The sequence below is a fragment of the Cupressus sempervirens genome, chromosome 1, assembly GCF_028749045.1.
Source record: "Cupressus sempervirens isolate cs-2001-9-10 chromosome 1, ASM2874904v1, whole genome shotgun sequence".
Lineage (NCBI taxonomy): Eukaryota > Viridiplantae > Streptophyta > Pinopsida > Cupressales > Cupressaceae > Cupressus > Cupressus sempervirens.
The window spans coordinates 509,047-532,799 of record NC_143118.1 but is presented as its reverse complement, the minus strand read 5'-3'; the positions used below and the strand labels follow the sequence as shown (position 1 = coordinate 532,799).

The following is a 23,753-nucleotide window of genomic DNA, read 5'->3' as shown; positions in this document are numbered from 1 at the left end:
ATAATTTTAAACATCATCGATCATGAACTTTATGGTTCTTAAATCTTAATCTTTCAAAGGATCATTGGCACCTTCCCAAAGGTGAAATAAAGAAATAACATGTAATGTGCCCAATGTAGCAGGTTTCTTAAGTATGGTTTTGTCAGCTCATCATTGCAACCCTCATAAGCTGATGTTTGGATTTGAGGGTTTTTGTCGAGAAATTACTATTTTTGGACTTATTATTTTTAGTGAGTCACTTTTGGCTAGTTGCTATTCTTGGTTGAGTAATTCATGCTGGGTAATCGTCTGGCATTTGCGTATTTGATCTCACTACGAATTTTTGATGGAGTCATATTTATTTCGAATATAATAGAATTTAATGAATATTTAATGCACACTTAATTATTATTGTGCTTTATAATATAAAGTGTCTAAACTTTATATTATAAAAGTTGCTTATAAGTGAAAGATGTGTTGGTGAAGCTAATTGAATCAAATTGCATTCTAAATATGGCTTTTTGGGAGAATGTGAGACATCTTGAATATATATATTTTTTATTCAGGTTTATCTGGCTAAGGGTCTTGAGAATTTCTGAGTATTGTTTTGAGAGTTTGCTGCAAATCATTGCTGAGGTATAACGATCTGCTTATCTCCTACTGTTCATACTATGCCTTGGAGATTGGTTTAAAATTACTGCCTGGATTGTGAAGAGAATCGAATTTCTCCATCCATACTGGTGACTGCAATCTGGAAATTCAATTTGTGGTATCAGAGGACTGCCAATTGACATCTAGTGGCAGCGTGTCATATGGTAATAGCTCCTGGGCGAGTTCTGAGCCAAATTCACCTACCGAAGAGTTGGATGGCATCAATTACAAGACCTGCAATTTACTACCAATCGTGAGGGAACCCGACCTTCAGCCACGTGGGCAATTTGCAGATCTGCGGTTAATGTTTATGAACCTGCCGGAGCTATCAGGTGTATGCGATTTGTTTGGACGGGTCGGCTTTGCATTTAAACCACCTGCGTTTTTCTCTTGAGGGTCGCTTTGCACATTTGGCATCATTGCGGGCTCCTTACTGGATTACATTCAGCATAATTGAGGATATCAGTTTCAGCATTTGGGCTCAGGACGTGATCAAACAAAGAAATACTGCAATACACTTTCAAAATCAGGTTCATCTGAATTTGTTCCTTCCTTGGTTTGCGCAAGCAATAAATAAAATCATTTGATGTTTCGATTACCTTTGGTGTGAATTTCAGATTGATGTTGTTATTTCTTTTACAGCAATTTCTTTATTCAAAATCTTAAAATAATCAAAAGGGTCTTATAAAACCTTATAAATCAAAGAAATCAGTCTACACTTCAGTATCACAGCCATAGACTAGTTCAGGTCTTTACATAACAGCATGCATAGAGGAAAATATGCATGTACTGCAAAAAGCTAAGAATAGATCAAAGGCAATTCACTGAATAGAATGCAATACAAAATGTAAAAACAAAACTGCAGGCATGATTTTACTTTAAATTGCTCCTTATTAATCGAAAGGCTTCTTGAATGCACTTGTTCAGCATGAAAGATAAAACTGTTAGATATCTCTTTTAAGTATTTGTGGACTTAGTCCTTTTTAAGATAGTTTTAACCTTTGCCAAAAGAATAGCATTCAATTTAAGATAAATGCAGCTCTCTTTGTATGTCTTTTGTTTAGACAAATGCATATCAGAGTTTCTATGCCTTTAAATGCAGCTCTCTTTGCATGTAGTTTTGTTTAGCCCAATGAATGTCAGAGTTTTTGTGCTTTTGATTTATGGTGATTACCATGAAAAAAAATTTACAATCTGGCCATCACTCTTGTTAGCAAGAGTTTTCCATAGACCACCCTTCTGCTGTCTTTCTGCCTCCTCAACTCGAAGTTCTCGTCTTAATTGTTCTCTCCTTGTTTTCCACTCCCTTAGCCTTGTCTGGAATAAGATAACAAAAAATAAATAAGAATTAATAATATAAAAAAACTATAAACAAATTGACAATTATGTTCCACAAACGGGATAGATCCTACATACACAATAATTCTCCATATCTTTCTCATATTGGTGCAGCTGCCCAAGAAGATCCTGTAATCCTGCAGCTACTATTTCCTGCTGAGGATCATACTTTAGTGCTCCTTCCCTCACCTTAGACTTGTAAATCTCAAGTGGACCTGGCATTAAATAATTAAAGACTTAAAAGAGCTTGCATGACACACCTACCTCCCTTAAAAAACTGTCGAGATAAAAATAACAATGTTTCTGGAAAATAAAACATCATTTTAGCGGAATTAGCTTGCACTACTTGTTAAGGAACCAAAGCATGAAACTCAACATGTTTTTCATCTAAGCATAAACCAGTTTTTTGAATCTCCAACCAGCACCCAATTTAATTTGACTTGAAGAATTGTAGGTTGAAAATGTAGATAAAACACCACAATATCTACTTAGCATGAATAATTACTTGAACTTTTCCTTGAAACAAAGTTCACATACTCCTGCAATTAACATTGACGAAACTCTTTTTTCTATTTTCAACTACATTGTTCCTATCAAGCCCATTGAGAGGAGAGCTATAGAGTATCAATGTGCAATGAAATCTAATCATACAGATATGCCACTGCAGTAAATGACTTGTAAATAGAGGAGTTGGTACTGTAGAGAGAGAAGATGTTAAGAAAGGAACAGAGTGGCAAAGTTCAAGACCTGCTTCCATATGGGTGAAGACTTTGGTCCATTTAAGTCTAAATAAAATCTCGAGCCTTGTACACACAGATTATTTACAACACACACCCATAACACAAACAATTAAAATAAAAGTAATAATGAGAAACAAAAACTGACCTGGGGGCTTCAATAAATGTGTTTTCAATATCTTTTCCTCTTTGCCGGTAATAGATACACTTTAAAGTTTTTCCATGTACTAGGAGGATATGTTAGGCTTATAGCTAAGGAAACAAAGAACGTTCGAGTTAGGTCTATATTAAATATTAAAATTTCAACAGCATTCAATTATCCTCTTATTTTCTAGCCTTGGCCACTTTTGATTAGCACTTTAATATTAACTAAATCCTTAATATTATCACAGGCCTATAAAGCAGCTCGAGAAATATGAGATTCAATTTACTGGTATAGCACTCATTGTGACTAAAAGGTTTTGACTTAATTTACTGTAATTAGTACAAAATGTGTAAGTGTATTGAATACATTTTTCAATTTTCATTCAAATATGTTAAAAATATAAACTATATTTTATCAGACTATGCTACATTTATCATGTGTAGACATGTCTGGGAAAAAGACACATTTCTCCATACATGCACGTATTTAAGGATCTATGGGTCCATCTATTTGGAAAATAGAATATATAATTTTATGCTCTGCAATTTTCTACATGGTATCAAACCTAAAAGATGGTAAAATTGAAATCTAAAAAAAAGATATTCTACCCTATGATTTATCTGCTCCATTTATTGCATTAGTTTGTGATCACAACATTGGAAGGGGCCAATAATTTTGATCTTAGGAAGAAACAGAGCTTCATGAAGTCTCAGACTGCTTTTTGTATAAGTCACAACTAAAAGAAGGTAACCTCACACTCAACTGAAATAGAGGCCGCAAGACCTAGCGATCTGTAAGAGCCCTGCTGGCTCACTGTAGAATTATGCTGAAGAGTTTTGAATGCGTTTTGCAACTTTTTTGGTTTTTGGGGATATATGTTTTAACTATTTTTTGTACTTTCGGAATATATAAATGCTGAAACAATTGACACAAATTAAATTACCATGACTACCAAGGCATTAATGAACAATTGCAATTATAGAAGCTTGCAATTACAATGAGCAATTTTATTGAGCAAAGCAAATTTCTAAAGAACCTGGTATGCTATGCAGTATGTTTGGATGTCGCTGCCAAGGCAAGAAACATGAAATGCCACCTTCTGCTTGCAGAATATAAGTTAAACTCCCAGCATGTCTTTAAACTTGAAACGGTACCTTGAATTTATGATCGCAGCCTATGTATTGCTGCTGCTAGAATGCCCTGACTGCCTTTAACCTGTAATGTCCCTGTTACCTCCAGAAATTACACCCTATCTCAAGCACCAAAGCACTAGAGATTTCTGGAGAACATGGGATCAGTCAAAGGTTTGGGTGACCTATAAGAAGACTGAACCTCCAGGTTCTAGGCCGGTTCCTATAAGTTTTAAATAGTGAATCACTTTAAAAATGGAAAGATCAACAAAACTTGTGAAGAAAAGTGGTAAAAATGACTGATAATTTAGAAATGCATAGACAAAAATGGTGATACACCAAAAGGATTTTGAAGTGAAAATAGTATTTTCTCAAACACAAGTTGAACATTTAGCAATTTATGGACTGATACAATCTCTGACACATTGATCTGCACTTACGTATTTCAAAAGAAGGCCCAATATTTGAAGGTATTAAAAGGAACTTAATCACATTTAACACATGCAAAAACTAGTACAACTTCTGACCTGTATAGAACAATAAGAGTCATGGAACGATGCTTAATGAGACAAATCTTAAAGGTTTCAGAAAATACACTATAAGGGATATCTATCATCAATCTGCATACAAAGACATGACACCAAAGATAGATCCCAAATGCTCAATATATTTCTCCAAGGTTCTAAAAATACATCTCCAATCTGAAACAATGCTGAAAACACAATGATAGCAACCAAAGGTCTCTCCTCAATACTGGATGTCTTTTCAAGTACAAGTGATAGAATATATCAAAATCCCCCTTCACTACCCAATAAATGATGCCTAAAAATGAAGAACCACCTTGGGTCAAGCAGAAACAAACTTCCCCTAGAAAAGGTCTTCAAAAAGCTCCAAAACATGTGTCATTAGTGTCAAAATGACTCTTCATATTATACCCATGATGTCAAGTCAATAAATTCCATAAGACTCCCCTAACTTAACTCAAAAATCTCCTAAAGACTCCTAACTGTCTTTAATAACAACCGAAATTCTAGGGGAGAGTTACGACACATGGCATAAATAATGAACTATCACTCTTTTTACAAGACTTGATCAACACAAAAACCCTATTCTTGATCCAACATGATTACACCTCACCTCCTATTTGACTATGACTCCTTCAATTCCTTTATACCTTTTACCTTTTCAAAATTTTAAGCAACAATGCATTAATTATTTTAGTGTTAATCAATTGATTTATAATGCATCAATTGATTAATACTAATTAAATTGAATGGACACATTGCTTATAGTATAAATAAGAACTAAAAGGGATTAAATAATATACATTTCTTATTAAATCCCTAAAAGTCCTAACCAACCCAAAGAATGCAATATATTAACAAGAGACATGAAGCATCATAGTTCCTGCCATATGTGTGGTAGTTGTATTGTTGTGGAGCAGGGAAGGGAGGGTTGGCAAGAACTAATAATCAATTAACTTTGAAAAAGCAAGAAATGTACTTAAAGCTTTGTGTCCAAGCCAAACAGTAGTACAAAAATCGATAGAAAAATTATGTTAGGAAATTATAACGCGGGCAAAAAGAAAACTACCAACACATGCATCATGTTTAAAAATATCTCAATCTATTTTACGCATAGAATGTAAAAAGAAATAGTTAAAGACAAAATGCTTTGAGCCACTCTATTTAATATATCAAGTTCAACATTCTATCATCATTTCAGTAAATCAATATTATCATTTACCATGTTACTCCATTATGATAAAGACAATACTAACATTTGCATCCCACCATTGGCAAATTAAATACTTACTGCATATCATACACTTTAGATCTAGAGGGAGCAATCCAAACAACGAGGTCACACAAATAGTGCATGTGACATCTTTTTGTCAATTAAGCCCTTAACATTGATGCTCTAGCAATTTAAGTATCAATCTTTTCAGAGACAGAGAGAGACGATTAAGCTCTCTCAGCTTGTATGCCTGTAGCTAGCTTCTAAATATTAAATAATAAACACAAAAAAGGAACAAAAAGAAGCCCATGAACCTTCAACATTTGTAAAAACATTTATACCATAAATCCACCATGTGCTTGGCTTTGTATAAGCAACTACCCTCAGTTCTAGATCATTCAAGAAGCCTGTCCTCAAAAAGGAAAAGCTAGTTAAATATAATTGAGTTGCACGCCTCATTAAATAGTCTTAAAAAAAGACCTGTAAATAAGTAAAATGCCCTAGATTGAAATAAGAAAAAGCCATATTTTCAACAAAATCCATTTGGAAAGTCTATTATAAAATATGCAAATTTTGGATCCTTTGCAACTAGAATGAAAATAAAATAAGTAAACCCTTTCTCTCTTCATTCTTTACTCAATTCAAAAGACCATTGACATTCAATAATTTGGGACAATTTCTCACCAGAAACCCAAGTAGACACAAATATCTACAACTCAATATTAACATTTTCACAGAAAAATGCATTTTCATAGAGAACCAAAAATGAAACTAAGGCAAAATGCATACGAATGAAAAATTAAAAGCAAAGTAAAAAATTTAAAGTTAAAGCAACAATATATGTTTTCTCAGAACTTCATTTCAGAATCAAGTCCAAACTTATAACAGTCAAAAACAATTCTTATAAAGGCGACCATATAACCCCAGACACGTTGTTGAAAACATAACATCGAATGCAAAATGCAAATCCAAATTGCATAGTTGTAAAAGCATCATCGACAACTGTTCTTCCAAATTTTATCCGAGAGTCAAAATCTACACTACCTAGAACTTTGTGATTTGAAAAAAAATACATCCAAATCCAAATCAAACGTTTAAGTTGGATCAAAAGCGATATTGCTTGTCGAACCTGTGGCCTATTAAAATAAATTCCAAAAGTACCAAAATTAAAACCCTAGCAAATCAACATGGGCAGAAGAAATGCAACTCACCCATATCCAGCGAGAGGGTCTGCTTCGAGATTCCTAGCAAAATACTTGGGGCTATCAACCTTCATTTTTACTTCGGCAACCTTCTCCCCAAGGTTGATGGCATAAACCTGGTGCCCCTTACAGCCCTCCATCAATCTCAGTCTTCGCATCGCCTCTAATATAAAATTCCTCGTCATCTTTCCCAAAAATCCAAGGACCCTACCAACATCCTACAGAAAAATAAAGCCCTCTCAATTTGCTCAAATTTTACATTCTATTTTAATTTCCTTCCGATCTGACGATCCAAATCTCCCTAAAAATTCGCAAAGCTCATTACACTAATACGAATCACTGTCATTGCAAAAAACACAGTTCAAAAATGTTTTTAAAACCCTTGTAAGAGACATCTGCCAGTCTCATCCAAACACTCAGAAAACAACACATTACATAGAATTTTTAAAAACAAACACACAATCCTCTCTGTGAACAAAAGTCACCATTACGCAAACAACGAAAAAGAGTAAACAAAAAATTCCATTGAAGATCATGCGTAAACTGGTATGCTTCCTTGCACATGCGAAATCATGAGATTTCAGAGTGTAGTAACTAACTAAAACACATATAGGAGCAATAGCTTGGAATTGTTAAACTACCTACAAATTTTGAAGGCATGGTCGTAATGAAGACATGGCGGTGGATATGGCAGTGAACCAACAATAATTTTTATGGCGGCAATATGGCAGTGAACTAACAATAAATTCTACAGCGGTGAAGGGAAAGGACAATACCAATGCCATATTTAATGCAAAACTACACGATGCAGTAGATTTTTTTGTATTTCTTTCTAATTTTTGTTCCGGAATTCGATTTTTCTCCTTGCCTTTATTGGTAGGAGCCAATAGAAGTTAAGATAAAAAGCTTTTTTCAAAATTAAAAAATATAACAAAATCATAAACTATGAAAAAAAACTATAGATATATGTAAATTGTTCAATTCTATTGGTTAAAATTAATTAGTTTTTGAACCTGCACGAATGTGTAAGTATTCCTGCTGGAGGCAAGAACTAAAAATGACTTATTATAATTACAAAAAGGGGAGAAGTCAATGAAGACTTGTATGATGATAAGCTATGCGGCCTTCTATCCTCCAAGCATTTTGGAAATGAAACCTAAAGTAAAACAAAAACTTTCTTTTTCTCTCATTCTACAGTTGCATGAGGTGAAGAGGGATATAAGGGTTTGAGAAAAACCCTAGCCACCATATTTGAATTTTCTGCAATTTCTGAAGCACTTTGGGCCTGGTTTCTCATTTTGCTTCAGCCTGAGGTATCTGGTTGAAGTCTAGAGTGCTTTTTTGATTATGTCGTGCCTGTTGTTTCGGCGAATCTGAGGAAACTCATGGCCTTCTGACGTAGTGCAAGGCAGGAGAATCCCCAAAGGAGATGTCTTAGCCCCCAACAAATAACCACACAACGGAAGAATAAATAATAACACAGATATTTAGATCCAAAATAATGTCAATTCTCATAATATAATCATAACCTTTACATCAAACATGCCTGGCTATAAGGCCTTCCAGGTTACGGCCAAATACATAAGCAATTACAATAGTAATTTTGCAAGATCCCTCAAGATCCAATCCCAACTCTAGCTAGTCCAAATCCACACTCTGGTAAAAACCTCCAAGGAAGATCTGAACTTGTGCTCGCAAGCCCACCAAGCAATCTCCTTGTTTTCCAAGTCGCAGCTACTAGCTCTTCAAAGTTCGCTCCTCCTCCACATCCTCTTCTCCAAGATGGATGATGAATAACAAGATGGATGATGAATAATAACAAGACAAGGTAGAGGACTTATACCAAACCAAGCCACAAGTTAGCCACTAGCAAGTTACATTAAATAAACTCTCAAGCCACAAGTTGGCTAAGCAAGTTACATTAAATAAACCCTCTAGCCACAAGTTATATTTAATAATGCCACCTATTAAATGCCTTTTCCCTCTTTTCTCCATTTTTTTAATTTATTTTTTTAAATCTTCTAATTTTTGTCACTTTCTCTCTCCTCCAATTTTTTTTCCTCTTGTTTTTTTTTTTGAAAAAAAATTTAAAAAACAAAAACAAAATTATTTCCCCCTTTATTTTCTGATACAAGATGCTCCTACATCAAGTGCCCTTGGTAGATAGAAAAGTGTGTCCCACACTTTGAGGCCAAAAGAAATATTTGCAACAATCTTCATCTTTGCCAAAGGCTTCCACTCCATCAAGAACAATAAAACCAACATGCAAATCATCCACATCAGCATCCATTTGTCAAACACCAGAATCTCAATCATCCAATCAGCATGCTCAATCTTAGGAATAAACTGAACACAATGCTTCATCAACAAAACCTCATTCACATCAACAACTAACAAATCCACACTAGCAGCAACAAAGTCCACATCAGCAGCAATATGTAACCCCTCAGCAACATATGTCAAACTCCCAACACCAGCAGTCTCATTGCTCACAACAAGATGCTCTGCAACATACAAGTCACCACCAACAGCAACCAGATCATCCATGACCGAGTGCTCTGCAATCTCCATGTCAAACTCAACCAACTGATCATGAAAACCAATCTCCATCCTAGCATCAACAAGGTTAGGAATATCCTCAGCAATACCCTCTAGTTTCTCTACAAGTTCTGTATCAGACTCCACAAACTGATCAAAAAAACCAACCTCTTCCACCTCGACCTTGCAATGTCATCTTCTCTCTCAAACAAGTCTTCTAACTTGCCTAACAACTCTCTTTCCGATTAGTAGACTCCAACTCCAGCAACACAACTTTCTTTTTCGATTCCTCAACTTGTTTAGAAAAAGCAGCATCCACAACAGCGTCCACCCGAGCTATTGTCTCATTAACTCTCCTCTCCACTATATCACGGAGATATGCAATCATCCCAGGATCCAATCTTCTCGGAGCCATCTTTCAAGATTTGTGTAAACCTTCTACAACAAATCACCAACAAATCAATCTTCCCAAACAAGATCAACCTTCCATCTTCACAACCATAGATCCATCTACATGTCCTCCCAAGGCCCTGGTGCAAACTACCTTAACTTTGGTGATCTGTCTACATGCTCTAATACCATCTGACGCAATGCAAGGTAGAAGAATCCCCAAAGGAGATGTCCTAGCTCCCAGCAAATAACCACACAGTGGAAGAATAAATAATAACACAAATATTTAGATCCAAAATAATGCCAATTCTCATAATATAATCATAACATTTACCTCCAACATGCCCGGCTGTAAGGCCTTCTAGGTTACGGCCAAATACATAAGCAATTACAATAGTAATTTTGCAAGATCCAATCCCAACTCTAGCTAGTCCAGATCGTAGAAACCTCCAAGGAAGATCTAAACTTGTGCTCGCAAGCCCACCAAGCAATTTCCTTGTTTTCCAAGTCGCAGCTACTAGCTCTTCAAAGTTCACTCCTCATCCACATCCTCTTCCCCAAGATGGATGATGAATAATAACAAGACAAGGCCCTCTACTTATACCAAACCAAGCCACAAGTCAGCCACTAGCAAGTTACATTAAATAAACCCTCAAGCCACATGTCGGCTTAGCAAGTTGCATTAAATAAACCCTCTAGCCACAAGTTATATTTAATAATGCCACCTATTAAATTCCTTTTCCCTTTTTTCTCCATTTTTTAAAATTTATTTTAAAAAAAAATTCTTCTAATTTTCATCACTTTCTCCAATATTTTTTTTTTCCCTCTTTCTTATGGTTTTTTTAAATTTGAAAAAAAAAACAAAATTATTTCCCCCTTTATTTTCTGATGCAAGATGCTCTACATCACCTTCAGTCCTCTGCTAGCCATGACTGATCTTTTTGAATCCACCATTCTTGATGATATCTGGAGTATTTGCTGCGTTATTTTGCTTTTGTGGAGTCCTCTCTCTGTCGCTTTGCTTGGTAACCACCACATTTGAAAGCATAGATAATTATTTACCATTCAGCTGCCATGATTTTTCATGCTTCATCATTGTTCATTGCCATGACAGGAGAGTTTCGAACAATTCTATTGGATAAAGGTAAAAACTCTATAACTGCGGCTCTACCTGCAGATTTTGATCTTCATTCCTCCATTTGATTCAAATTTTTGGGCTGCTCTTGTTTTACTCTTTTCTCAGCATTTACTCATACTGTAGCTTGGATTTCCAGTTTCCTTATGTCATTATTTGCTACAGCTGTAGCCACAAGTGAGTTTTTGCTTATTAAAAACAAGGCTTTATTTCTGCTATTCTGGCTTTCTAAGTCAGTCATTTTGGACATTCTGATCTGGAGTTTTGCTGAAGCGATTTGAGGTGATACAATAGTTTTATTTGTGTTATTTGATCATATTTTTGAAAGAAAATTTGGGTCTCTTTCTATTGCTGATGCAGCTCTTGCCTCTACTTCCTAGACACAAGAATTGAGGTTTCTTCTACTGCCCAACAATGCTTCAGCCCGCATTGCTGCTTTATCCTTCTTAATACTTTCCACATTTGCTTCTTCTACCTGTAACTTGGAATTCAGCCGTTGGTTCTTTTCTTCTAATTCCCGGATCTGAGCTGTCAATTTTCTCATCTGAGCTTCTTATCATCTTGTTTCTTTGAAAAACCCTTCACCTTTGACCATAACTTGCTTGATAATTTCATCCTTTTCTCTCTCCTTTGTTAGAGCATAAAACTTCGGTTTAAGAGCCCCAATACATCATTGGTATTTATCATGCAACGGTATCAGATTCTGCCTCAGGAGGTTTCTTCTTAAGATACTCGGTTGTATTTTTCAGCTACTCATTTTCATTACTTTTGTTGATACAAATTGTCCGAGCACATTGATTTTGGATCACTGATATTATAAACAACAAATCTGGAGATTTTTCTCTTGCTGTCAATGAATCTTTCTTGGAGATTTATGAATTGTTATCCACAGTATTTTATCTGAATGAAGGCAAAAATTAGTCTGGGTATTCACTCTTGCAAGGGTTTCATTATTTTCTGGACCTTCTCTTTTTGCAGATCTTAATTGGAAGCTTTTTTCTCCTTACTGCAATATGATTTTGTTGAGTTTGCATGCAAACATTCCACTGTTTGGCACTGATAGTGAAAATGACCTTGAGGAAACCCATTCAGCATATAATCTTATTGGTTATAATGCTACTACAGCAGCTTCCGTAACAAAATTTGCTATTTGTCTGTCATTCATGAAGCTTATCATTTCTTGTAGAGTTAAAATGAATCTTGAATTGCATTAAAATAATGTTTTATTAAGTATCTATAACTGTAGCCTTCATTTCTTCAGTGATTTATTCCCTTTGCTTCAAGATAACATTACATTGTTATAGGTATTTGTATATCTTTCTGTAGAATTGATTGGCCATCTTTGTTTACAGCTTTGCACTAATCTGTCCATCCCGTATGTACAAGATGAAAATAGTCTTCAATTCATGTTTTAAGGACATAATACAATATCTGACATGTAGCTTGCAACATCCTTTATGTAGCATATTGCTTGTCCTGTAGCTTCTTGATGATTCTGTAACTGTAGCTTGACACTCATCCTTTCTTCATATCATTGATTATACATCTTCCCATTTATGTTGTAGTTGTGTGTTGGCAATTTTCATACTTTCATGCTAAAGCTTTTGAATGTTGCTGCACCTATTTCTATTCATAATGTTTATGCTCTGCATATTAACATTTCATCATTGCTACTACTTCCTTCCGATCAGATTCTATAATCCTAACTCTAATAAGTACGTCGGGCTCAATAACCCTTGTGGGAGCCTACAGTTATATCTGCGTACTTATTAGATATAGGATTTTGCACAATAAGTAAACATGTTAATAATAAAAAGTTTTGGTATGATTGCTTGCCTCTTTTACTATTGGTATGCGTTCCTATTTTTTGAAAATGCATAGCATCTTAGGAATATGAAAGTGATGGAGAGGTGAGATACTAGCATTGCTTAGATCTATTAGATCTAATATTTTTCCTCTTATCATGCAGAATTTGGAGGCTTGGAGGGAACGTGATGTCGAACAATAATCAAGCAGGAACGAGAAGAGACAACTCAACCAGTCATTACAGGCAATGATTGGTGCCCATGGCCCTTTCCTTCTCTTTTAATTCTATCATGCTATTCATTTTTAAATAATAGGAACATGTAGCAATAGTCTAGGGGCTACTCTCACGGTCAATTGTGTGAGAGACATTTTACTTTCATCTTTTGATTCATTTTATTGTTCAATGATTGTAAATATCAATTGTATTGTTACGATGAATAATATAAGGACATTATCTATTCTTTTGGCACATCATGAACATGATCTTAATATGCATGAACTGAATGAAGATGTAAAATGCTTATGCAATTGTATGAAACCTTTACATTTGATTAGGACTAAATTTGAACATGAGTAAATTTTAGTAACAGTCCCCAATTATTCAGATTGAAATATTGATGACAACCATTTTAATTTTTCTCACTCTCTTGGTCAAATTTTCAATTCTTGAATAATGTGATAGAAATTGTGCTAAATCCCAATGGTTCTTTTTTATTGGAATATGTAATAAGGTAAGGACCTTAATATACTTGCAACCTTATGTAATTAATGTAGTAGATGTTTCTCCTATATCTGATATAGCTATACAACTATTACTTGTGTGATTTGTTACTGTTTATGATTATGTGCTTAACCTATGAAAATTCTTCCTTTAGCAGCTATAACTACAAATAAATATATATTCCCCTTAATTGATATACCTGTGCAATCGTATGATATCAGTTCTACTTAGATTTCCTTTTAATACATGATTCAATCAATCTTTGGCTTTATCTTCTATACTCCCTCCATTTCCAGAGAAATCTGTAAGTGTTCAGTTTCTTCTTCTGATTGCTGTTGTTCCTGACAATTAACTTTAAAAATGTACATTTGATGCTAATAGAGGTTCTTCCTCCCAAACTAAAAGAAATCCAAATGTTCAATGCTCTTATGAAATATTTCAACAGCCTTAAATAGCTTGCATTGATATTAGTTGTCATGTTTTAAAAGGGTGTGTTTTGTGTCTTTGTGAAACAAGTCCTAATTGCTGTGGTCTTTGTGAAACAAGTCCTAATTGTTGTGGTTCTTATTAGTTTTACCTTAACATTACATTAGTTATGCCCCTTTATTTCTGATCATTGTTTGAGGGTTAATAATTCCCCATCTTGTGTGGTATGCTGCCAAACTTGATTCATTCCTAATCGCTATCTCTATAATCTTAATTACTAATATCCATTTGTTATGATTATCCATTCCTCCTAGCATACCTCCCTATTGTGGTTTTGAGCATACCATCGAATTGGAAACCGGTGTAAAACCAGTTATCACCATGTCGTACCACCATTCCAGAAGATTCAAAGATGGGATTGAGATGACAATTCAGGGACTACTCGAGAAGGGATGGATCAGTCCTAGCTCCAGCTCTTTCACATCAATAGTGGTGTCAGTGAAAAGGATGGGATGTTATGCACGTGTGCAAACTATCGTGTGTTAAACAAGAAGACAATGAAAAATAGATAACCTATTCCCAGGATTGATGAATTGTTGGATTAGTTGCATGGTGCGGTTTACTTTTTTAAGATAGATTTTTGCTCCAAATACCATAAGATCCACATGCAGGAGGAAGATGTGGAAAAGATGGTCTTTTGTTGTCACTACAGGCATTATGAGTTCTTGTTCATGCCATTTGGATTGACCAACACACCAGCCACATTTCAGTCTTGCATGAATCACATTTCCAACAAACAATTACATAAGTCCTCCGAATCATGGGAAGAACATTTAAAGGATTTAGATGAAGTTCTGAAAAATATGGAAGCACAATCATTATTCGTCAAACAATCAAAGTGTGAATTTGGAATGACGGAGATACTATGCCTAGGACGTGTTGTCTGTAATATCCCAAAGGTGAACTTGGCTTGAAGGCGATCTCAACCTGAAGGGGATCTCTATCTGGAGGCAATCTCGACCTGAAGGGGATCTTTTTCTAGAGGCAATCTCGATCCGAAGGCAATATTGGCCTGAAGCGAATCTCAACGATCTCGGCCCAAAGGCAATCTCGGCCTGAAGGCAATCTTTCTCTGGAGGCAAACTCGACCTAAAGGGGATCTCTGTCCGGAGGCAATCTTGATCCGAAAGCAATTGCTCTGATACAACTGTAATGTCCCGAAGGTGAACTCGAACTGAAGGTGACCTTAGCCTGAAGGCAATCTCAACCCGAAGGGGATCTCCTCCAGAAGGGGATTTTTCTCTGGAGGCAATCTCGACCCAAAGGGGATCTTTGTCTAGAGGCAATCTCGATCCGAAGACAATCTCAACCCAAAGGGTAACTCGAGCCAAAGGGGATCTCAACAATCTCAGCCCGAAGGCAATCTCAGCCAAAAGGGGATCTCTGTCCTGAGGCAATCTCAATCTTAAGGAAATTGCTCTGATACCACTGTAGTGTTCTTGATGGCTCCTAGGTGGTGAGACTACCTTCCTTATAGTATCCACACAAACTGTTATGCGTACAATTAAAGGGGTGTCCATACAGTGGCAAGAAATGCCCGTACAATGCCACAAATTTCTGTACAATATTGGCAAGATGTTGTTGTACAGTGTTAGTAGGTTGTACGGTGGGACAAGAATATCACCATATGGTGACAGTGGTTGCAATACAATGGATATGTAGGGGTCATAGAAGGTGTGTTGGAGGGGAAATGGATTGTACGGTATACAAGGTAGGGAGGGACGGTGATGACCGACTGGGTTGGTCTTATAGGGCAAGATGTATGGTGGTGCTAGAGGGTGTATAGAGGGATGAAGGGAGTGGGAGGTATAGAGGATGGCGGACGATTGTGCGATCTAACAAACTTCCTTCAATAAATGGAGTTTTGATCAATCAATAGATCTCAATATAAGCATAGAACATACACTAGTGCACCTGAACTATACAAATTTAAAGATATATTCCAGAAGACAATGATATTAGCAAACAAGATTGTAACCCCAACCACACCAAATTCTTTTATAATTCAATTGTTTGACATTTCGTCAAACACTTTGCAAGTAAGCTTTGATACCACTATAATGACCCGGCCTAGTTATAGCTTCAAATGACATCAATTTTCAATTTTCTTCACTATTTAATAGTTTGACATTTCGTCAAACACTTGGAAGAAACCCAATTACCGCTCAATACATGATGTCTTACATTTTCAAATACAATATCAAAATGTACAGCAAACTCATCACAAATTTATTTAATTTTGGCCTTATAAGTTTTGCGTAAATAAATACCGAACACCAATAAACAATTCTGAAATGATTTACACCAGCTTTTGAATTCATTCATTGACAAATCATACAGCAATATAATGAAAAGGGAATTCAATTGTTGATTGATTGCTATAAATCAAAATTTGAAGCCAACCTATTCTACTTTCAAACTATGTAACATAAACTGAATTTTACAAACTACGAACCCAGTCTTTGTTGTAGAATGTAATTGCAAAAGCCAACTGAAAATTGCAATTTGGCATTCACAGTCTACCCTTACAAATGCTGCCCAAAACTGATATAGAAATCATGCCAAATACAAGAATCCTTGGCATTCAAACTGTAAATCCAACACACTAATTCTAATGCAAATCGAACAAACTGTGATATCCAGAATTACCAAACTCCAGTTTGAAGACTAAACCCTCACCCAGCAATAGAGATAATTGAAAACGAATTAAAACTAAATTCTTCAGCAAGCCAGTCACTTCTCAACCACAGTAGACACAATATGAGAAGTCTCTTCAATTTAGATTGAAAATTAAATCAATACCACTTTAGCTCAGTAGTGGATTGATGCACAAACTCAATCTCAAGCCCTTATACTTCAGCAAGGGCACATAAAATCAGAACTTCAGGAAACATTACAAAGACGACAAAGCAAAATAAGATAATCAAATGATCGGATGATTTTCTCATCAAATGTCCTCATATTTATAATCTCCAAATGGCACCAGTTTCCCAAAAGAACTCCACTTAAGAAGCTTCGTCTACACAACATTAAAATATAATAAAGTGCCATTAACTTAATATTCTAACACACAAAGCCACTATTTCTTGTTCCCACTATTTATAACTTTTTGTCCTAGTTCCAAGGAGCTATGATATTGAGGTGACCAACAAAAATAGCAACCTTGGCGACTTTAGATGAATAATAATAATTCACCCATCTTGGGAAAACAACTGAAGAAGCATAAGAATCCAAATTTGACAACACCAAAGTGATCCTAATGATGAAAGACAATGAATCAACTTGACAGGGTGACTTACTATAAATAGACACTCCCTCCAAGATTCTTGAAGCCCAAACCGAAAACCCGAAATAAAAACTGAGAGCATCACCCAACTCCTCTAACTCAACTGAGCTCATTGAAACCAACAGTTTGACTTACTATTCATAGTAAGTCATTCAAATCCTATTGTCATCTCACAAGGCTCGCGATGGTGAACTGAACAAGCCAACTACAGGAACCTGCTAAAAACGAGGACATTACAGTCCTCCCTCCCTCAAATTGCTTATCCCCAAGCAATCTTGGAGCAAAATGAACATCATAGTCCACCTAGATCCCAAGAGTAGTACTCCCAAGGGTAGAACTATGTACTATCCCTGTTGTGTACAAGCAAATCCTGTAGCACCAGCATCCAAATAACATACATCAACATCAGAATTGTCTAAATACTGACTCTAGGCGTTGATGAAAGCAACAACTCATGGGAACTCAACCCAACTGAAATACTAACTTTGTCCACACTTGAGTCCCCATCAAACTAACACTCACACCTAACCTGACTCCACTGATACTCTTACCTCATATGTAGCTATTGCACCCATATCTTGAATGGATGTGTTTGCCACATCATCACATCCCTCATCCCCGACTGTGGAAGCAAACTCACCACCAACCATAACATGTAACTGAATAGGGTTTGGGGCTGGTGTTGACTGTACCCTTGCTAACTCCACAATGACCTCATCCAACTGTGTCTGTGACCCCTGAAGCGCCAATTGAGTACACTGAATATAGTCCATAGTCACCTCAAGCTCCTGGATGAACTCAGCCACCTCCTCCTCTTTCCCTAACAAGGTCTCATAATAGGTGCTACCCTCAAAAGGTAATCCCTGTTAGCAACTAAGAGTAACTATGCTTCAAGATCTTGACCGCCTCTCGAAGCGCATGAACCTCTACTAGGGAGAGACTACTATCACCATGCTCATCTGACTCAGGAGCATATCGAGGAATATGAGATTCCTCCCAACAGACTGAATCTGAATGTTGCCTTTGCCAACAACCGTGTATTCTTCTCCGCCACCAAAAATAACAAAGTCTAAATAAGGCTGGTAGTTAGTAAACGAGTCTCTGCAGTGAGTCAAATGACAAGAGGCACCTGAATCAATGTACTAGGCAAACAACTTCACATGATCTATAGGTCTTTTAGCCATGAAGGCATAAAAGGTAGACTCTGCCTGCTCAATGTGCTCTGCACTATTCTCTTTGGGCTGCGACCCTGATTGCTTAGATTGTGCAGCTAAGCGTTTCAACATTCAAACTCCATGTATCCAAACTTGTGGCAGTAGTTGCATTGAATGTTCTTCTTTCGAAAACCATCTGATGCTGGAGCAAAAGACTTCTGCTTTTATCCTTCTGAAAGGATTTAGCAGCAAAGGCTTGCTCTGTGGCGCTAGAGTTGGAGCTCCTACCGAACTGTTGTTTCCATCGATCTTGTTGAAGCAGAAGCGTACGAAGATTAGTGAACTTCAAATCAACGCCAGTAGACATGATGTTGAGAGTATCAATAAAATGCTCATAGGACTTTGGTAAACTCCGAAGAGTGATAACCACAATATCCTTTTCCTCCATCTTGCAACTGCACGGATTTTCTGAATCCTATTCAGGTGTGCCTGGAGCGAGGTTTGCTCATCCATGACAGTAGAAAACAAAGTGTTCTTCAGAAAGAAAGCTCTGCTTTTCTCAGAAGTCTCATGAAGACCTTTAAGATGTGTCCAGATCTCGGTAGTTGTCTTGTCAGATGGAATCTGAGAAAGCTAATCATCAGCCATGGAAAATTTGAGAAGCATCAGTACCTCCCAATTATTCAAATCCCATGTATCCTAATTAGGACTCGGAGAAGTCAGATGCTTTGTAACACCTAGTACAAGTTGATCGGTGTTCCGATATTCAAAAATTGCAATGATCCACTGCTTCCAAGTGCCATAATTTCAACCGTTGAATTTGGGGTTGTGCTCGAGCAGAATGTTTGTCAGAGATGCCACGGCACGTTTTTCAATGAAAAATGTGAAAATCTATAAAGGCACATTCTTCAAGGCAAAAATGGAAGACCCAAAAAAATTGGAGTGACCCAAAAGAGAGCTTGAAAAACCTAGAAGGAATATGGTGTCATTTTCTAGATCTGTAGGCACAAAAATCGAGGCACCTAAAAAAATCTGACAACCCAGTTGAGCTCTCAAAAAAATACCAAGAATTTGTAATCAAAATATTTTTTCAAGGTCAAAAATTAGGGTTTTGAAAAAGAACATAGGTGGTAGCCATGAAAGGTTGGATTTGCAGAAAAACGGCGGATTTGAGATAGAACTTGCTGATTTTTGTTTCAAGGTTTGACTGGAGGCTGAGACGAAACTAAAGAGGGCTGAAGACATGGAGATTTAACTCCACAAATAGCAGAAAATGCAGATCTGAAGCCGCAAAAGCTGTCTACAGAAAAAATGCCTCAAAAAAAGACCATTTTTGTTGGTAAAAGCCGCAGTTTTTTAACGCTAGCAGAGGAGAAATCGCCCTTTACTAACATGTGTGGTTAATCACGATTTCACTATGCGATCTCCTCTTCAAATCACAATTTTTTTGATCCTCAAACCCTAGCTCACGATGGGCAAACTTTGTTCTTCAAAAAAAACTTTAGCCAAAAATTAAACGGATTTGTGAAGCAAGGTCTATGAGGAAAAAATTATTTCGAAAATAATGATCTTTGAATTTCAATTAAGAAATTATTATTTTTGAACAAATTTAACCATGCTCTAATACCATATTACGGAAGTAACTGGTAAAATACTTGCTTGTTATTAACAGAGAAGGTCAATATATATAAAAGAATAAAACGAAGTTTCCTTAGGAAAAAATCGTAAAGAATAGAAACATTCTATTCTAACAGAGAAAGCTAAAAAAGTGAAAGCTAACTTAGAGCTAACTAGATATTTACAATAGATTACCATTAACTAATAATAGACATTTATTATCGTAATATTGCATCTTCTATGACTTTTTGTAGAACTTGCTTCCAGTTTGCCATCACATGTATGTAATCATGTATGTGATGACATCATACCCACACAAGAAATCTAAAACAACCTCCATCATGCTGGTCCAAGCACCAAGGGCCCCTTCCAACAACTCAAGTTGATGATTGAGTGACTTCAACATATCATCTAATCCAGCAGTGGTCTCTCTTCCTTTCCTCGGTTTCTAGTACACATCTTGAATTACTTGGATTCCCTCTACTTTGATACTGCTGCCCCAATCATCAATGGTATGTGCCTTATGTTTTGATCTTTCCGTAGATGTGTTTGAAACAAGCTCACTACCTTGAGGAGTTCTTCATTTCTCCAATGATTCCTCACGTGTATCCTATTAATTACTCAACCTGGTTTGTGTACCAAGTTCAATTCTTGTAATTCTGAAATCAGCAGGCTGCATGTCCTCAGTAGATTTCTCTACAAGTGATTCAGCCCCTTCAGCATATTTGATGTGATTTTTGTCAACCACTACTCAAGAAACTGTCTTGGCTTTTTTATTCTTTGAAACCCTTAGCTTGGTTACTTGCCTATCAAACTCCTCAGGCGGGATTTCTTCTTTCTTTCTCTTTTGCGTGATGATGCTTAACCACAGAGGAAGGCTGAAAGATCTATCGGCTGAAGGAGTAATCACCATAGTTAACTCTGGATTACCCCACAGGACAGTAGCGACTATAGCAAGCGCCTAAGTCTGAATGGTTGTAGGAGTAGGACAACTATGTGTAACTTCAGTCATGAATTGCTCAAACAGAGCTGAAGTCACATCAAACAATGTCGTAGACTGTATAGTAGCAGGAGGGATTGACAAGGAATATGGGTTAAAAACACTCTCATAGTCATACTGATCTCCTCCTGTTTCCAATAAAAGTGCAGCAGAGGACATGGGCAATGTTGGAGTTATTGTTACAGAATTTTCAAGAGATGGATGCTCGGTGGAGAATGCATCCATAGCCATGCTCAGGGGTGAATCATGGGATCCATCAGATACTGGTCTTGAATCTAGAAGAGAGGTTGTTGCAAGAACCTCAAGAGGACATAGAACCAGCAATGAGGGCTTCTTTGATTTCCTAGCATCATCACTTGAGTCAATTTGGATTGATTGAGTTTCAATCCCCTTTACCTCAAGTACTCTCAAATCCTTCCCCCATTTGATAGATAGCTTAGGCAAACTTTGAACAAGAGGCTCAAATTTCAATGATGGTGTTCCATCTTTACCTTTTCCCTTTGTCTCAGATCTCAACCCAATTGGACCAGAAAGAGTAAAGTCTTTCCCGGGCTTTATTTTGAATCACTTACTTAAGACCCCTTTTTTTTAACCAAGGGTTCGTGTTTGCAAGAATGGATTGTAACCAATCCCAAATCGATGTGCTTTCCTTGCATGACCATGTAGGAGGAAGAATGGGTAATTTCTCCACCTAAGCTTTGATCATCATCCACAAATCCAGGAGGGATTGCTGTTAAGTTGAAATCCACAATCTGTTTTATAGTCAATCGTGTGTAGTCATGCCTCGTATATCCACTTCAGTGCGTACATCAATCCAGAGATCTTCTAGACGATATATGTGTTAGAAGCTTGAAAGTCCTCGTATTTGTGATTGCGCTAAAAGATCAACCTGTTAATGCACGATACAACCACACAACTTATAGAACACAAGAGGAGGTTAATCCACGTCATGAATCTCAAAGGAAAACATTGGTTGTTAGTCCAACAATCCCCCTTAACGTTACCCGAGGAGATTTGAACTTGTGACCAAGCTCTAATACCAATTGCTAGAAACTTGAAAGTCATCGCATTTGTCGTTGCGCTAAAAGATCAACCTATTAACACGCGATACAACCACGCGACCTATAGAACACAGGAGGAGGTTAATCTACTTCACGAATCTCGAAGGGAAACATCGGTTGTTAGTCCAACAATCCCCCCTTCAACGTTACCCGAGGAGATTCGAACCTGTGACCAAGCTCTAATACCAATTGTTAGAAACACAAAAGTCTTTGTGTTTGTCATTACGCTAAAAGATTGACTTGTTAACACACGATACATCCACACGACTTATAGAACACAGGCGGAGGTTAATCCACATCACCAATTTCGAAAGGAAACATCAGTTGTTAGTCCAACAATATGTGTAGGAATTGCTTCCTCATCTTGTTATGTAGTCCTCTCTAGTCAAAGCAACTTCTGGCTGTGAACTTCTTCAATGTGATTCTTTGAAATTCAAACTTCATGTTCTATGCTTTAGGCACGGTATCCAAAGAGTACACACCAATCTTCAGGGGGTTGCATGATGAAATCCCCACTCTTGGCCGGTGCAATTGGATTGATAAGCTTGTACCTCCATAAGTGGTCTTGCCAATTCCATGAGTATAATCTTATCTGCAGGGTACCTTGGCAAAGTATATGGCTCTCCCTTGAAACATCCAACTCTTAGATATGTTAAATTGGGAAACTATAGAAACATACAACCATACTCATGAAGAGATGGAAGGAACCAAACATTAGGTGACCAGGGGGATAACATCTCTTTGATGGGGTAAAATGACTTGGAGCTTTCATAGAGAGCCATGTGCGCAAACACAACAGTGTATGACAAAGAATCCAAATCAGCTGAAATAGGGTAAGCATTAAGAGAATTATAATTAAACATTCAAAATCATTTAACCATATAGTATTTTTTTTCGGGTTTCAATGAATCTCTCTCAATGGAAAAGAATGTGATAAATTGCCTCAGAGCTTACGTAGAGAGCCATGCACTCAACAAGATACAACGAAGAGGGAGATACTAAATAAAAGGATGCCTAGAAAAATTAGGAAATAATAAATGTATATTTAAGACTGTGAAATTATTTAAGCATATAAAATGTTTCTTCTGATATGGTGTTTTTGTTGATCCAAGCCTAAATAAGTCGGCAACGTCTATACAGCCACGAAAATGCACTTTCTTACGAAAGAGAGGACTTAGAATTTTTTTTGAAAAGTTACAAAAAGCAATGTAAAGGAAAGGAAGTGCATTTTCGTGGCTGTATAGCCACGGGCAAATAAGTCAGAGGATTGATCATTTACCTGGAAGATGTTGTTCTGTAACTAAGGGAGACGACATTGTACTAAACGCCATAAATCTCAACGGATTTACCACAGAATTTAACGGGATTGAGTATTTCAGAATCCTGGATCGTGAATAAACCATCGCAGTCACAGCCGTACTCGCCATCTTTCTCGTAAACGCTAATTTATTAAAAGGGTGCCTCCGGTTTTAAAATTTCTAGAGCACATAAACAATAGTTTTCTCTCGACATTCAGAGAACTAAAGTGGACGTATACGAGGAACGATGCTTGCAGAATTTAGGGGGAAAAGGTCGTATTTTTTTTTATTTCCTTTAAGAAAAATATCATGGGCGCGTCATTTTGGGAGCCGCCAAACTAT

The 23,753-nt window shown here is 36.7% G+C and overlaps 1 protein-coding gene and 1 long non-coding RNA gene across 3 annotated transcripts; one reads left to right on the top strand and one right to left on the bottom strand.

Annotated features, from left to right (window-relative positions):
* The first annotated feature begins 472 nt into the window (after nt 1-472).
* LOC149575835 (uncharacterized) lies at nt 473-13,257 on the top strand. Its single transcript, XR_016360252.1, has 2 exons — nt 473-1,160; nt 12,952-13,257. It is a non-coding gene; the product is annotated as an uncharacterized LOC149575835 (long non-coding RNA).
* On the bottom strand, nt 1,502-23,753 carry LOC149575834 (uncharacterized). Of its 2 annotated transcripts, XM_089815707.1 has the most exons (4): nt 23,393-23,682; nt 6,059-6,124; nt 2,047-2,183; nt 1,502-1,947 (listed from the first exon to the last, which is right to left on the bottom strand). In XM_089815707.1, the coding sequence occupies exons 1-4, from the start codon at nt 23,538-23,540 to the stop codon at nt 1,801-1,803; spliced, it is 498 nt and encodes a 165-aa protein (XP_089671833.1). In that variant the 5' UTR covers nt 23,541-23,682; the 3' UTR covers nt 1,502-1,800. The 2 variants fall into 2 exon arrangements, with proteins under 2 accessions (XP_089671833.1, XP_089671834.1); XM_089815708.1 differs by lacking the exon at nt 6,059-6,124 and having other exon boundaries at nt 23,393-23,753.

Coding starts and splice junctions, on each gene's coding strand:
- LOC149575834 (XM_089815707.1), bottom strand. CDS start 23,540: ATGGCGAGTACGGCTGTGACTGCGATGGTTTATTCACGATCCAGGATT. Junction 6,125..23,392: donor TACAGAACAACATCTTCCAG/GTAAATGATCAA, acceptor TTTTGAGGACAG/GCTTCTTGAATGATCTAGAA. Junction 2,184..6,058: donor AAGCACATGGTGGATTTATG/GTATAAATGTTT, acceptor ATTTAATGCCAG/GTCCACTTGAGATTTACAAG.